At 38.4% G+C, this 14,888-nt stretch overlaps 1 protein-coding gene and 1 pseudogene across 2 annotated transcripts in view; one reads left to right on the forward strand and one right to left on the reverse strand.

Annotated features, from left to right (window-relative positions):
* Positions 1–7,979, reverse strand: part of DHX40 (DEAH-box helicase 40) — a 48,636-nt gene extending 40,657 nt beyond the window's left edge. For both annotated transcript variants that reach the window (XM_045985692.1, XM_045985691.1), the window contains exons 1-7: positions 7,801–7,979; positions 6,794–6,961; positions 5,648–5,793; positions 3,402–3,521; positions 2,980–3,207; positions 2,708–2,774; positions 1,193–1,324 (exon numbers count right to left, since the gene is read on the reverse strand). In XM_045985692.1, coding sequence (XP_045841648.1) covers positions 1,193–1,324; positions 2,708–2,774; positions 2,980–3,207; positions 3,402–3,521; positions 5,648–5,793; positions 6,794–6,961; positions 7,801–7,912 — 973 coding nt within the window. In that variant the 5' untranslated portion in view covers positions 7,913–7,979. The remainder of the gene's footprint in view (positions 1–1,192; positions 1,325–2,707; positions 2,775–2,979; positions 3,208–3,401; positions 3,522–5,647; positions 5,794–6,793; positions 6,962–7,800) is intronic.
* Positions 7,980–11,939: 3,960 nt separating this feature from the next.
* LOC123928853 lies at positions 11,940–12,119 on the forward strand (annotated as a pseudogene).
* The last annotated feature ends 2,769 nt before the right edge of the window (positions 12,120–14,888 follow it).

The raw sequence follows: 14,888 nt of genomic DNA on the forward strand, positions 1-14,888 counted from the left end.
ACAAAACAACTGTAATGAGTTTTGAATTACCTTAGCAGTAAACAAAGTAACTTTTAAAGAAGCCAGCAGATCAAATCTCCAGAAAACAATGAGAACCTTAAATATCTAATAATGACCCTAAGAATTCCCTTAAAAACACAAAAACCTAAAAATAGATTTCCATATTGAGGGCAAGGGCCTAATATCATCACAAAAGAGATTTCTAAAATAGCACGAGGTCTATGGTTATTTACCAAAACACATATTCGTAAACTTTTTTTGTTAACACAAGATTAACAACCACCTACTCAACAAAAACAATACATATAAAATATAAAAACATTCAAATGCTTTTTATACTACATTAAATGCTAACCACAATCAAACTTTAAATAAATCCCCTTTAATTTTACATATCAAATTCCATAATAAAGTAATTTTACTAAACACATTCTAACCCTAATTCAACATTATGAACAAATATTAGAATAAGAGTTTGCATTTGCTGTTTGAAATTACAAAAGAACAGCATCATTCTTGAAAAGTAGACTGTGTGCTACTTCAAAAGAAAATAATCCACTGTGTTTAGTCTCAGATGTACCTGGATATATATGATTTCTAGAAATTCTCTGGCAATACTAAATTAGGTCTGACTTATGGTACTACTATCAAGAAATTATAGTACTAATTTCAAAAAATTACCAACACTATCTCTGTTCTGCTGGGAGGACAGAGCCCACTCTTAAACAATATCGAAGTGTGTGTGGGCGAGTGTCCAAGGCTCCTGAAAAAGTGAATATGAAAAGACTTTGAGGAAAAAAAATCACTTCTCTCAAAGAATGTTGGTTCCCTTAAAGTTTTACTTCATAATTTGGGTGTTGGTTACAAAAACTAGTTGTTTGTGTGGTGCCTGGGTGGCTCAGTGGGTTGGGCCTCTGCCTTTGGCTCAGGTCATGATCTCAGGGTCCTGGGATCAAGCCCCGCATCAGGCTCTCTGCTCAGCAGGGAGCCTGCCCCCCGACCTCTCTCTGTCTGCCTCTCTGCCTACTTGTGATCTCTCTCTCTGTCAAATAAATAAATAAAATCTTTAAAAAAAAATTAGTTGCTTGTAAAATTAATTGACCTGAACACTTTAAATACACTACTCTGTACATATGAGATTATTCAATAATTTTTTTAATTAGTCAAATTTTCTATTCTAGTGAGGACTTACCTGTTGTCATAGACCCATAACATGGCAATATTAACAAACCATCCAGAGTTGTATCTTGAACATCATAATCATAATCAACAGACTCTGCCATCTGAAAAAGTAACTCACAACTTTTTTCAATTTCAAACTGACCTGAAATGAGGGAGGGAAAATAACGTCAGCAACTGAACAGCAAAATTCATTTAAGGATGAAGAAAAATAGGGGCGCCTGGGTGGCTCAGTGGATTAAAGCCTCTGCTTTCGGCTCAGGTCATGATCCCAGGGTCCTGGGATCGAGCCCCACATCGGGCTCTCTGCTCAGCAGGGAGCCTGCTTCCTCCTCTCTCTGCCTCTCTGCCTACTTGTGATCTCTGTCTGTCGAATAAATAAATAAAAATCTTAAAAAAAAAAAAAAAAAGAATGAAGAAAAATAAGCCTTCTAGATTAAAATTATTTTTGCACAATGGCTACTTTAAATCTCATTTGATCTAAAGAAGATGAACTCCTAAGTTGAACCAAATCTCAAAAACAGAATTAAAAATAAAACACCAGTTCCCAAGGAATTTAAACCTCTATGGAAATAAAAATGTTTATAATCTTCAAGACTGTCATCTTGTTAACACAGTATTTGAGGAGACCCAGTAAAGTTAATCATTAATATAGAAGAATCTAATCCAGGAGATACTACATTTAGGTGTAGCTCAAAATACTTAAGTAACCTGAAAAAGGCAGAGACCATTACAATGTCTTACTTCTGACATCAGTACAAGGCAGAGTAGGAGGTAAGCGATGAAATGACTCATTTCTGTTAGTAGGATGCTGCTAATTGAAGAATCACACTAGTTTAGGATTTAATTAATCTATTTTTTACTTCCAAAAAAGGCCTATGAGACATGGATTCAACAACACCTCATGTACTGCTATAACACAGTACCATCCCACCACTCAAAAAAGAAATGAACTAGGGGCGCCTGGTTGGCTCAGTGGGTTAAAGCCTCTGCCTTCGGCTCAGGTCATGATCCCAAGGTCCTGGGATCGAGCCCCGCATCGGGCTTTCTGCTCAGCAGGGAGCCTGCTTCCCTTCCTCTCTCTCTGGCTGCCTCTCTGCCTATCTGTGATCTCTGTCTGTCAAATAAACAAATTAAAAAAAAAAAAAAAAGAAAGAAATGAACTAGTAGGATGTCTTTTGAAATAATGAAATGAATCATTCAGATCCAGGACTGTTAGGTGTGGTAACAGCTCTATATAAGGTAGACTAATAAAAATATTAATACTCTACCATTTATTATCTTTTTACTAAAAAGTCAGTGTGTTTTACATATATTTCCTCATGAGACTGGCAGTTTTTTGGCAGTATAGAATTATCTTATATATCTTATGTAAAATAGAATATCTAAAACTTTCAGATAATCACACAAAAGTAAGGCAATATGAGTTAAAGCCCAGATTTCCCAACAAAAGTAACACTTTATTGTGGTGCCACACTCTGCTCTTATATAAATAGTAAAATTCTTAAAACTGATATTGAATGCTCACCAGTCAGAAAAACCAAGATGTCTCCAGCCATTTCATTCAAATGGATATCCATGGTCACTTTCACAATCTAAAGCAAGAAACACAAGCATAATATGTTGATGGAAATACAGTCTCCCCACTCCCCTTATTCCACAGAAAAATTAAAATTTGGTTCTCAAAAGTTATAGGACCTATAAGGGCTGCCATTAAAATAAAAGGGAACAAATGATATACTGAAATAATCAACTGGAACCATAAATATAAAAAGACATAAAAAGGATGCCAAGTAATACCGCTTGAATATATGCAGTATTTTCTCTGTCTCGTGGGCCAATCAAATTGCAGAATTTTTCTCTGACTGGATAAAGCCTTCCAGGTATATCAAATATTGGACAATTTCCAAAGAATGCAGAGAGCTTGGCTAATTCCATGGTTGCTGACATCACCACGACCTTCAAATGTTCCTTCCTATTAGGAGACTTCTCCTGAAATAACTTCTTCAATAAACCAAACAAGATGTCCTGAAAAAAAAAGTAAATTTCTAATAAGTGACAAGTATACCCACCAACCAATTTATTTTGAATATTTTTCTTTCCTAACTAAAGAATTCTTATTTCAATAGATTAAAATGTAAGTAAGACCAGGAAATTCTCTACAGGGTAAAAGCTACCCCAAATAAGTAAACTAATAACAACCAGCATATTAAAATACTCACTGTAGTTAGAGTTCTCTCATGGGCTTCATCTAAAATGATGACACTGAACTTGGTAAGATTCGGATCTCCCAGAATATGTTTCAGTAAACATCCATCAGTCATATATTTGATTGCGGTTTCCTAATGTTCAAACAGCAGAGTGTATCAACTTATATATATATAGTGTTACAGAAATTCACCCCTGCTTCGCAGACTAAATTCCCCCTGAAATGTGCAGACATTAAATGATTCACCTAATCTGACTAAATAAAAAAGTACATAAATTAGTCTAATAACAAGGATGATAAATTATAAAACTTGTGATCTATACAGGGACAGAGATAAGGAACTAAGGTGGATGTTCCAGGATAAAGCAATAGAACGGGATAATGAGATATAAAGTAGTCTGGAGAAAGTGGTAAGATAATGTGGTAGATTCCCATGAGCAAGTTGTGAGAAACAATGAAATGGGATCCATCTCCCTGTCTCAGCCACTGTTTTAAAGGACTCAGAAGAAAAGTCAGAGGAAATAGTTAGGTGCACAATTTCCTATCACTCTCTTCTTCCCTATTTGCTAAATAGGGAATAATAGTTAGCCAACTAAATAATATTTGCTAAATAGGGAATAATAGTTAGCCAACTAAATAAATAATATAGCCAACTAAATAGCTGGCTAAACGTCTGCAAAGTTGTGGGATCAAGGCCCACATGGGGCTCCTTGCTCAGTAGGGAGCCTGCTTCTCCCTCTGCCTGCTGTTCCCCCTGCTTGCGAGCTCTCTCTTCCCCTGACAAATAAATAACAAATAAAATCTTTAAAAAAAATTGTGTCTAGGGGCGCCTGGGTGGCTCAGTGGGTTAAACCTCTGCCTTCTGCTCAGGTCATGATCCCAGGGTCCTGGGATCGAGCCCCGCATCGGGCTCTCTGCTCAGCAGGGAGCCTGCTTCCTCCTCTCTCTCTGCCTGCCTCTCTGCCTACTTGTGCTCTCTCTCTGTCAAATAAATAAATAAAATCTTTAAAAAAATAGATATCTTAAAGAGACTAGCTCAGACAGTCTCTTAAAAAAAAAATAGTGTCTACTACTTCACATTAAAACAAAGTGAGTATAAGATCCAAAAGCTAAAAGTTAACAACACAGTACACACAGAAAACAAAGGAAGAAAAAAGAAAAACTCCCCAGCAGTAACCACTAGGAATGCAAACATAGTATTTTGGGGAGTAACTATGTGCTATAATTGATGGCCATTCCGATTAGGGACAATATTTAATTAGGGATTGTTCTGTATTTGGTATAGGATTAAAGAATCCTGAAGGAATATAAATTATACCACTAACTATTAAAAAGAAAACAATTTTAAACTTTTTGGTGCCATGAATACAGAAGATACTCAATAAATATTTACTTACTGACTTTGCTGAGTTGTCTATTTTCAACTGACTTCAGGAATACAAAAATATAATATGGATGAACCTTGAAAACATTATGCTAAATGAACCAATCCAGACACAAAGGACCAAATATTGTACAATTCAACTTATCTGAGGTACTTAGGAAAGGAAAATTTGTTTGGTTGGTTTTTTTTAAAGATTTTATTTATTTATTTGACAGAGCGAGAAAGGGAACACAAGCAGGGGGAGTGGGAGAGGAAGAAGCAGGCTTCCTACCCAGCAGGGAGCCCAATGTGGGGCTCTATCCCAGGACCTGAGCAGAAGGCAGACACTTAACTACTGAGTCACCCAGGCACACCGAAAAGGCAAATCTGTAAAGTCAGAAAGTAGAACAGAAGTTACCGCAGGCTGGAGGGAGGAGGGAATGGGGGAGTTAATGTTTAGTAGATATAGTTTCTGTTTGAGATGATACAACATTCTGAAAATAGTGTTGATGGATACACAACATTGTAAATGTATTTCATGCCAATGAAATGTAACACCTAAAAATGGCTGAAATGGTAAATTTTATGTTATATATATTTTAGTACAATGAAAGATTGTTTTAAATATTACAAATATAAATTACAGGTCCAGGAGTCTTACAGCTAAAAAAATAAGAGAATCCTTATTAACTGTCACTTATAAACTAATTGAGAAGGGAGAAAATAGTAAAACTATTAGACACTTCCAAGCTCAATCATTTAACAATGAACAACAAAAATTAATCCTCATCTGGGGCTTTAAAATATAAATGTAAATTTGAAGTTAAAATCTTTGATAACTTTTTCCAATCTTTCTATAAGTTTACAGGACTTGAACATCAATAAAACTTTTGTACCTTAGAGCTGCAATCATCGAAACGAACTTGGTACCCTACTTTGGATCCCAAAGTGCATTTCATTTCTTCAGCAACCCTCTGAGCAACTGATATAGCAGCTACTTTTCGTGGTTGAGTCACACCAATCATACCATGTTGTGAAAACCCTACCAAAACCAGAGGAAAAAAACACAAAATTATTAACAATTGCTTCCAATTGGAGCTCAATTCTTTCAGACCAATCAACACAAACTGTTCCAAGTGTTTGCAAAAGAAAACTCTCCAAATTAACAACATGACCATGGAAATTTAAGTGGTAATAAAAAACAAGAATACATATTTTCCACTCAAAATATACATATTTTAATTAGGTTTTCCCCCCAATTTCAGTCTAAAGAGTTACTTGAAAGAGTAAGCCAAATGTTTAATTCCTAGAAATCCATAAAATTTCATAGACTTCCTAAAGATTTACTTTTCCCCCCAGAGTTTAAATACACAACTTTCACAGATCCATTTTTACCACTTTAGTCTCTGTAAGATGTGTCTTACAGTTGATGGTATTTTTTCCTTTATCAATAATATGTAAAATAATGGTATGTCTTAATAAATGCCACATTAGATCTGATGCATGAGACTGAGTATCAGCTAAGAAATTTTTATTTTTTAAATGAATAACATCCAATATAATTTTGCTCTATACCAACCTTATGATAGAAAGTTTACCATATTGAAGGAAAAGACACTTTAGGGATAATTTGTTAGCTGACTTGGGTTACGGAATCAGGGAATAAATATTTACCTGATAATACTTGGAAAAAGAACCAAGAAATACTAATGTCAGCAAGAGGTATCACCATATTCCTGTAAGTTATTTCAATACCCAATGGTTAACAGTCTACTGCAAGTCAACCTCATTCTATAGCAAAGAATCAATATCTACCTATAATTAAGATTATGGTAATTAAAAATGGAAAAATTGTTATCTGAGTTAATTCCTGAACATGAAATAAGACCATAAAAAAGTAGGGAAGATGTAGAGGGGATGTACCAAGAGAAGAATTGGAACTGTAGAACAAATGGTGGCTATCTGTGCAATACAGAAGTCCTATTAGCTTTTAAGAGGATATATTTTTAAATACTCCCAATATTATCCCAGAATAAAATTACCTGCTTCATATAGATATTTTGGGAGTTGAGTTGTTTTACCACTTCCTGTATTTCCAGTAACAATAAGGAATGAATTGTCCCTCACAGCTTGAATAAGCTTTTTTCTTTGTTTTTGAATAGGAAAAGTTGGAGTAGTTCCTCCTTCCTGTGATGTGCATCCTTTCTCTTCTGTAATAACAGAGAAACAATTGTGCAATTAAAAGGACTGTCAAGCTATCTCTGACTCAATTTCCCAGAGCTTAATAGAGAAAGACAATAGAATTTTAGGACTGGAAGAGATCAGCCCATTACTTCTCAGATAAATCATCTATGTCCAATTTGTATGTGAGGGTTTACAAGCCCAGAACAACTTTTTGGTAAAATCTAACAACAGGAGCATTTGCTAATGCTGTTCAGAGTACTTGACGAAGTAAGCCTAGCACAAGGCAATGTATATGCAAGCATACCTGTGCAGAAGCACAAAACCCAATTTTATTAAACAATGGACCAAAAGCTAGAACACAGCAGGAAACTCTCAGCTGAATTAAAAAAAAAAAAGCCACCTGTGTTTGCTTCTGATTCATGGTTCAAGTTAGGTCCCTGTTCAGAGTGACTGATATCCCAGAAGGCCAAGTGGTGGGTAACCATGGAAACTGGCTCCTGGAAACTGGCTCCCTTCATACCGTACCCAAAGGCAGGCTGGCGGCCCGACGAGTGGAGGGGGGGCGGGGGGGATGGATGGGTAGAGAACAAAGGCTTTATGAGCCTCCTTAAGAGAAGAACGCGTCTAGGCGTTGGGGTTCACTTTTTTGTCCCCCAGCAAGGTCTTCACCCAACTTGGATCTGGGACCGCCCCCCTCTAGACCAAAGTGCTCATTGGACGCAAAGTTCGCCTCCGGCTTGGAGGACGAGGAGAACGCTGCGGTCTCCTCTTCACTTTTCTCTGCCCGCCAAAGGCGTACTTTTATCCCCCCAAAACCCCCATGCCGAAACTCCCGCTGGCCTCCGCAGCGTCCCGCGGACCGCACCTCTATCAGCGATGGAAACAGCCGGAGGCCGCTCTTCCTGAAGGTCTATTGACCGCTCACCCTCCTCCTGCCGCCTTGGCGCCCTGCCCGCGACGGCGGGAAACCGGGACATAGACCTGGCCCGGAGCGGAGGTGAGCACGTCCACGGATCAGGGGAGATGGGAGGGGAAAGGCGAAGACGCGCCCTGATGACGTCTAGGTGTTTACTTCCGCGCGTGCGACTTGGAACAAGGGGAGGGGGAGCTGTTAGGTGACGTGGCGCGCTGCCGCCGGAAAGCTCTCACCACCCGCGCGGCTCGGCGAGGCCACCAGCCGAGGGCCCAGCCGCGAGGGTTTCCTGCCTTCACAGGTATGCGCTGCGCCTGGGGGGTTGATGCCATGCCCAAGGTCCAGAAGGATCCCTTCCTACTTACCTTGTGCGCAGAAGAGGCAGGTGACACCCCTCGTCTAAGCTCTGGCCCGTTCTGCCCTCACACACCTAACGTAATGTATGTGACCCTTCGCCAGGAGCTGGAATCTTCCTGGAGTGCATCGTTCCACAAAACATTCTCACCTTGCTCATTCTGAAATGACCTGTTCATTTCAGAACTACTGAGTTGCAGAGCTGAACTTCTAGTTATGTAGTGTCCAAAGCTTACGTCCCACAGCTGTTCATTTTCTCCATAGGGCCCTGCATTTCAATTTATTTTATTCCCTTTTGCCCCAACTAGAGCAGGAACTTTAGAAAACCACGGTACACTCAGCCCTGCAATGTGACTCTGAATGGGCCGTCAATACTTGTTGAATTTTCTGGACGGTGAGTGAATTATTGATCTTAAAAGGAATCAAGCTCACTTGATGGATATGGATTTCTTGGAAACCACTACAGCAGAAAAGTTAAATATGCAACAGTCAGAGGTGGGGCGGCTTTTTCAGAAAAGGTACTTTGAGGGGACAGATATTGTAGAACCTTCCAATTTTGTATATAGTGTCAAGTGTAACAAAATCAATGCTAGAAGATTGTTTCTTGGTCTTTTCAACCAACCCTACTATTAGAATTAACCAACACTTAGTGTCAAAGGAGACAACTCAAAGTTGTCCCTTCATCATTAATTAAAGGCCATCATGCTCCTATCCAACCCCGCGTAAAAGATGTCATTGGACTCCCAAGATTTTTCTGGGCTCATTAAAAATGTGCCAACTGGGGGCACCTGGGTGGCTCAGTGGGTTGGGCCTCTGCCTTCTGCTCTGGTCATCATCTCAGGGTCCTGGGATCGAGCCCTGCACTGGGCTCTCTGCTCAGCAGGGAGTGTGCTTACCCCTCTCTCTCTGCCTGTCTCTCTGCCTACTTGTGATTTGTGTCAAATAATAAATGAGTGAAATCTTAAAAAAAAAAAATGTATTGGGGCGCCTGGGTGACTCAGTGGATTGGGCCTCTGCCTTCAGCTTGGGTCATGATCTCAGGGTCCTGGGATAGAGTCCCGCATCAGGCTCTCTGTTCAGCGGGGAGCCTGCTTCCCCCCCCCCCCCCCCGCCTGCCTCTCTACCTACTTGTGATCTCTGTCTGTGACAAATTAAATAAATAAAATCTTTTAAAAAATAAAATAATAAAAATCTTAAAAAGTATCAATTGCTTTTATGTGGGACTGAATAGCATCTCCTAAAATCCAAGTTTGTTGGGTTTTGAATGATACCAAATGAAATGCAGCTAACAGCTCTTTATCTCTAAAACCTGGGGGCTACAGGAATAAACCTGGCAATAGGAGTACATCTCAGATTTCTCTCATCCATTAAAGGAATCTCCCAACTTTCTAGGTTCTGTTAGAAATTTGAAATATTACAAATCAGAAACACAAACCAAAAAAATTTTAAAAAGCAAAAAATATTTGTAGTACAGGCATAGTATTGGTAAGTACCCAGCAAGTTATTTGGTACGTGGCAGTTCTATTGAGGTCGCTTTATAAGAAAATGAACAGAATCATTTCAGACCAATTAGTTAATGTTTATTGAGCACTTAATATGCAAACATCTAATATGAATTTTTTCATTTATTCCTCACAAAAACTCAGAGAGGTAGGTTATTTTTTTTTTTTGAGAGGTAAGTTATTATTACACCTAATTTTCACACGAGAGAACCAAGGTTCACAAATTCACTCAAGACAATAAAACAAGCAATAGGACCAGGATTTGCCACATGAACAACCACTATACTGTAATGGGAGATGGAATTATCTAAATTATCTATATCTTGGTGCCCAATATATTTTCTTTCAATGTTTGCAAGTCACCTATTGTAGAATGGCTCCATTCTTGATTAAGAATCACCTAATGAGAGTATTCAGGAAAAAAACTTCAAACCGGGAATGAGGAAAAGTAAAAGTGAAAAGCTCAAATGTTGTTTCACATTGTTGATTTTAAAACCAAGGACATTCAAAACATGTTACCATTAATAGCCATGTACTCCAGGCTACTCCAAATTAAAAGATCAACAATTATTTCCTGCCCAGTGAGTTTACAAATTACAATGGTGAGGAAGATAACAAAAAGACAGTAAAAATAGGGGAAGGGGGAATGTGTTGAATCTAAGAAGAAATTTTAGTGGTGCAGCAACATTGAATCAATTTCCGTTATTTTGGGGTCACAAGAAAAACCTGAAAGAAGTGATATTTAAAGAAGTGTGAGAAGTACAAATTGCATTCTGCTGCTATTCCATAGGTAGCCTTTCAAAATGTTCTTGAATCCAAGCAATTTGTTTCTGATCCTCCAAAAGACAGGAAGGAGGCTCAATATTAGAGATTTAAAAAAATGGAATAGAATTTTAAAATCATCTTCAGGAAAGAAAGACTATAGAATCAATGTTAAAGCTTAAATTAATGGAGCATAAGAAAAATTATCAAACATATTAATACAATAAAACCCAGAAAGTTACAAACACCAGACAAGTGGTGATCTGTAGAAAGTTAATCATAACAGGAAGTCACAGAAAGAGAATGAGTAGTTGTGTCAAAGTACATGCATTTTTTTTAAATTCAGGAATTTGACCAACCAATATTTGTCTTGGTAAAGAAAGGCAGAGAGAAGCCAGATTGTAAGTGGGTGAGAAGAGAATTAGCAAAGTGAAAATACGTGCAATGTATTTGGAGATGTTTGGTTAGAATGAACTAAGGTAAATGAAAGGGAAAGAAAAGAATAGCCAGAACAAGAAGCCACTGCTACAGTGTAATTATGACAGTTTTAAAGAGACGTGGTATAAATCGAGCTCTCTGCTCGGCGGCGAGCCTGCTTCCCTCTCTCTCTCTGCCTGCCTCTCTGTCTACTTGTGATCTCTGTCAAATAAATAAATAAAATCTTTAAAAAAAAAAAAAGAAAGTGTATTTGTGAGAGTTGAAACACAGACGTACTGATGAAGGAGGAAAAGTTCACATTTTGAGAAAGGATGCAGGGTTGGAAGAGATAGCAAAAACCTCGGGGTAAGGCAGCCTTATAAATCAGCATTTGTGGCATATTTGTATCTCAGAATATGAATCTGATTGATTCTCTGTATTTACCTTCCCTATTTCTATCTTACTTGTAAACCAAGGGCCTTTCTTCCTCTCCGGCCCTCACCAGAGCAGAAACAGAGATCCAAGGACACTGCTGTCCTAAGGGCCAAGACCAGAGCCTCCTGTGCATGAAGAACTGTTATTTTTTTCTCTCAAGACTGTGAGGACTGGATCTAGAAAGAGAGAAGGGAGAAGGAAGAATGTAATGAGAAAGGAGGAATAACAGAAGGAATAGAGCCCTCAAAGTGAGCAAGAGAAAAAGGCTTGAAAATTCTTACAGAAGGAATTCAGGAAGATGAACCATCCTCAAACGTGGAACCCTCCTCCTTTAAAAATAAACCAAGGTCAGGGTGGCTCAGTTGGTTAAGTGATAAAGCATCTACCTTCGGCTCAGGTCATGATCTTGGGGTCCTGAGATCTCAGATCTAGCTCTGTTTCAGTCTCTCTGCTCAGCAGGGAGTCTGCTTGGCCTTTTCCCTTTGCCCCTCCCCCCACATGTGTATATGCATGCTCTCTCTCAAATAAATAAATAAATAAATAATCTTTGAAGTAAATAAATCAAAGTGACCTTTCCAAGTTGTTGGCCGTGTGGGAGTTAGCCAGGGGTCCTGTGTTTAGATGCTTCAAAGCCTTGTTAAAAATGTTTGCGTCCCAATGAGGTCCTAGTATACCCAGGTTTACAAGGAGTTTTGGGTAGGAATGGGGTTGACCGGCTTCATCATTTGTAAAATCAGGATTGCTGATAAGAGAAGTAAAGCTTTGAAAGCTTTGAGTCCTGCACCTGCTCCAGGTCATTAACCAGCTTTACTTGGAGTACACAGCAGATGGAACCTCAGTCTGGCTGTAAATCTCAGCAAGCTCTGTTGGATGGGAAGACTTACACTTGCAGACACGTTGTTTCCTTTGTTTCTTTGTTTGTTTTAAGATTTTATTTATTTATTTGACAGATCACAGTAAGTAGAGAGGCAGGCAGAGAGAGAGGAGGAAGCAGGCTCCCCGCCAAGCAGAGAACCTGAAGCGGGGCTCGATCCCAGGACCCTGAGATCATGACATGAGCCAAAGGCAGAAGCCTTAACCCACTGAGCCACCCAGACGCCCCACGTTGTTTCCTTTGTGGCATGAATAAATGTAATTGAGGGGCACCACAAAAAAAAGAAAACAACCAAAACCTGTTACCAGTTTGTTGTTTAACAGTCTTGATACGTTGTACATCCTGGAAGGAAGGAAGTATGAAGAACCTCACTCCCTAAACTAGGTAAACTAGGTAGAGCTAGACGGAAAAAATTGGGAATTTTTCTATGAGTGATGTGCTGGTAGACCCAATGCCACTGTTATATATTCTATTAATATGCCTGTAAGATGTTAGAAATTTGGAGATTTGGAGGAAAATAATAGATGGACATATAATAGAACTTAGAGAAGTATCCACCTTTCAATCCAAGGTAAAAGAAATCATCACACTTCCCTGCTCAGCAGGGAGTCTGCTTCTCTGCCCCTCCCCCTGCTCATGCGTGCACTCTCTCTCTTTCTCTGCTCTCTCTTTCTTTGTTGTAAATAAACAAAATATTTTTTAAAAAGGGGGTGGGGTCGGGTGGGGAGGGGCATCTCGGTTAAGTGTATGCTATGGCTCAAGTCAGATCTCCATGTCCTGGGATCAAGCCCTGCATCAGTCTCCCTACTCAACAGCGAGTCTGCTTGTCCCTCTCTCTCTGTCCCTCCCCACTCCCCCACTCATACTTGCTCTTTCTCTCTCTCTCAAGTGAATACATTTTTTAAAAATTTAAAAAAAAAGAAAGAAATAGAGGTCTAAGTCCATCTCATATAAAAAATAATAAAGAGAGTGTGCCTGGGTGGCTCAGTTTGTTGGGCGACTGCCGTCAGCTCAGGTCATGATCCTGGAGTCCTGGGATCGGAACCCACATTGGGCTCCCTGCCCGGCAGGGAGTCTGCTTCTCTCGCTGACCTCTCTCATCTCATGTGCTCTCTCTCTCTCTAATAAATAAATAAGAAAAATGTTTTTAAAAATAATAATAATAATAAGAGAAATCATCACACTTCCTTATCTTTTTAATCTCATGTTTCTGGTGTCCAGATACTAAGATCAGAGTTAGTATCACAGAGCCTCTCACCACGCAGTCATGAAATCATTCATCAGTGATATAATTCAATTGAGAAATCGGTAAGGATTGAGACACTTCTCATCATTGTCAATGAAAAGTGATGCTTTGCATGTATGCATATAATCTTGAATAAAAGTGTAGAATTCCATTATTATATTAGTAAAATAATGCCTCTTTCAAAGGAAGACTCAATGATTACTCTAACTTTGTATTCATTCATTCTTGTATTCATTCAACAAATATCAGAATACACAACTCTTATATGTATCCTTTTTAATAGCCATACGTGTAAGACATGATCCCTACCTTCAATGACATTACATGTATTCAAGGAGATAAAATATTTAGAGGAGGAAAAACTAGCTAGAATAATCAGGGAAGGCTTCTTGGAGTTAGTGGCATTTGAACTGACAACTTGACATTTGAAATTTGGGAATATTCCAGTAAATGCCAGGGAAAGATCCCATATAGAGGAAATCTCACAAAGGCATTAATAATGGAGTGATCAAGATATGGTTAATTATGGATTATTGAAAAATCTACAAAATTAATGTTCTATCACCAGTCATAGTCTCTGTAAATCTTTCACTTGCCTGAAGGTGGCAAGCTGGGTTTATTTGAAACTTTAGAATCAATATTATTTGAAAGAAAAATGAAACAGTATTTCTCTGAAAAACAATTTTTTCATTGACAATTTAACTCTAAAGCCAAAAGTGAAAAAGATAAAAAATTACTAATCTTAACATTACTTACTAACATTATATTATTATATTAAAATCTGTATATATTTAGATACTTTTAAGAATCTCTTTTTAACTAATCTCTACAACCATTGTGGGGCTTGAACTCAAAACCCCAACATCAAGAGTCATATGCTCCTCCAACTGAGCCAGCCAGGCACCCCTGGTATTACTTATTTTAAGGCCATATATTTTAGATATCTTAATTTTTATTTTAGATACTTAGATTTTTTAAAAAATATTTTATTTATTTATTTGACAGAGAGAGAGGTCACAAGTAGGCAGAGAGGCAGGCAGAGAGAGAGGGAGAAACAGGCTCCCCACTGAGCAGAGAGCCCGATGCGGGGCTTGATCCCAGGACCCTGAGATCATGACCTGAGCCGAAGGCAGAGGCTTAAACCACTGAGCCACCCAGGCGCCCCATAGATGCTTAGATATTTTATACTTTAATATTTTATTTTCCTTATTAATTTCTCAGTTATGGTACAACTTTTCACTTGAAAAAAAATAGGAAAAAAGAGATTATACTTGTTTAAGTTTATTTATTTTAAGTGATCTCTCACCCAAAGTGGGCCTCAAACTCATGACCCTGAGATCAAATTCACACACTCCTCCAACTGAGTCAGTGAGGTGCCCCTAAAAAGAGCTTACACTTTTAAGTATTAACATTAAAATCTGTGATCAACATTGTTTAAAAATCTTTTGAG

The sequence above is a fragment of the Meles meles genome, chromosome 18 (genome assembly GCF_922984935.1).
Source record: "Meles meles chromosome 18, mMelMel3.1 paternal haplotype, whole genome shotgun sequence".
Classification (NCBI taxonomy): Eukaryota; Metazoa; Chordata; class Mammalia; order Carnivora; family Mustelidae; genus Meles; species Meles meles.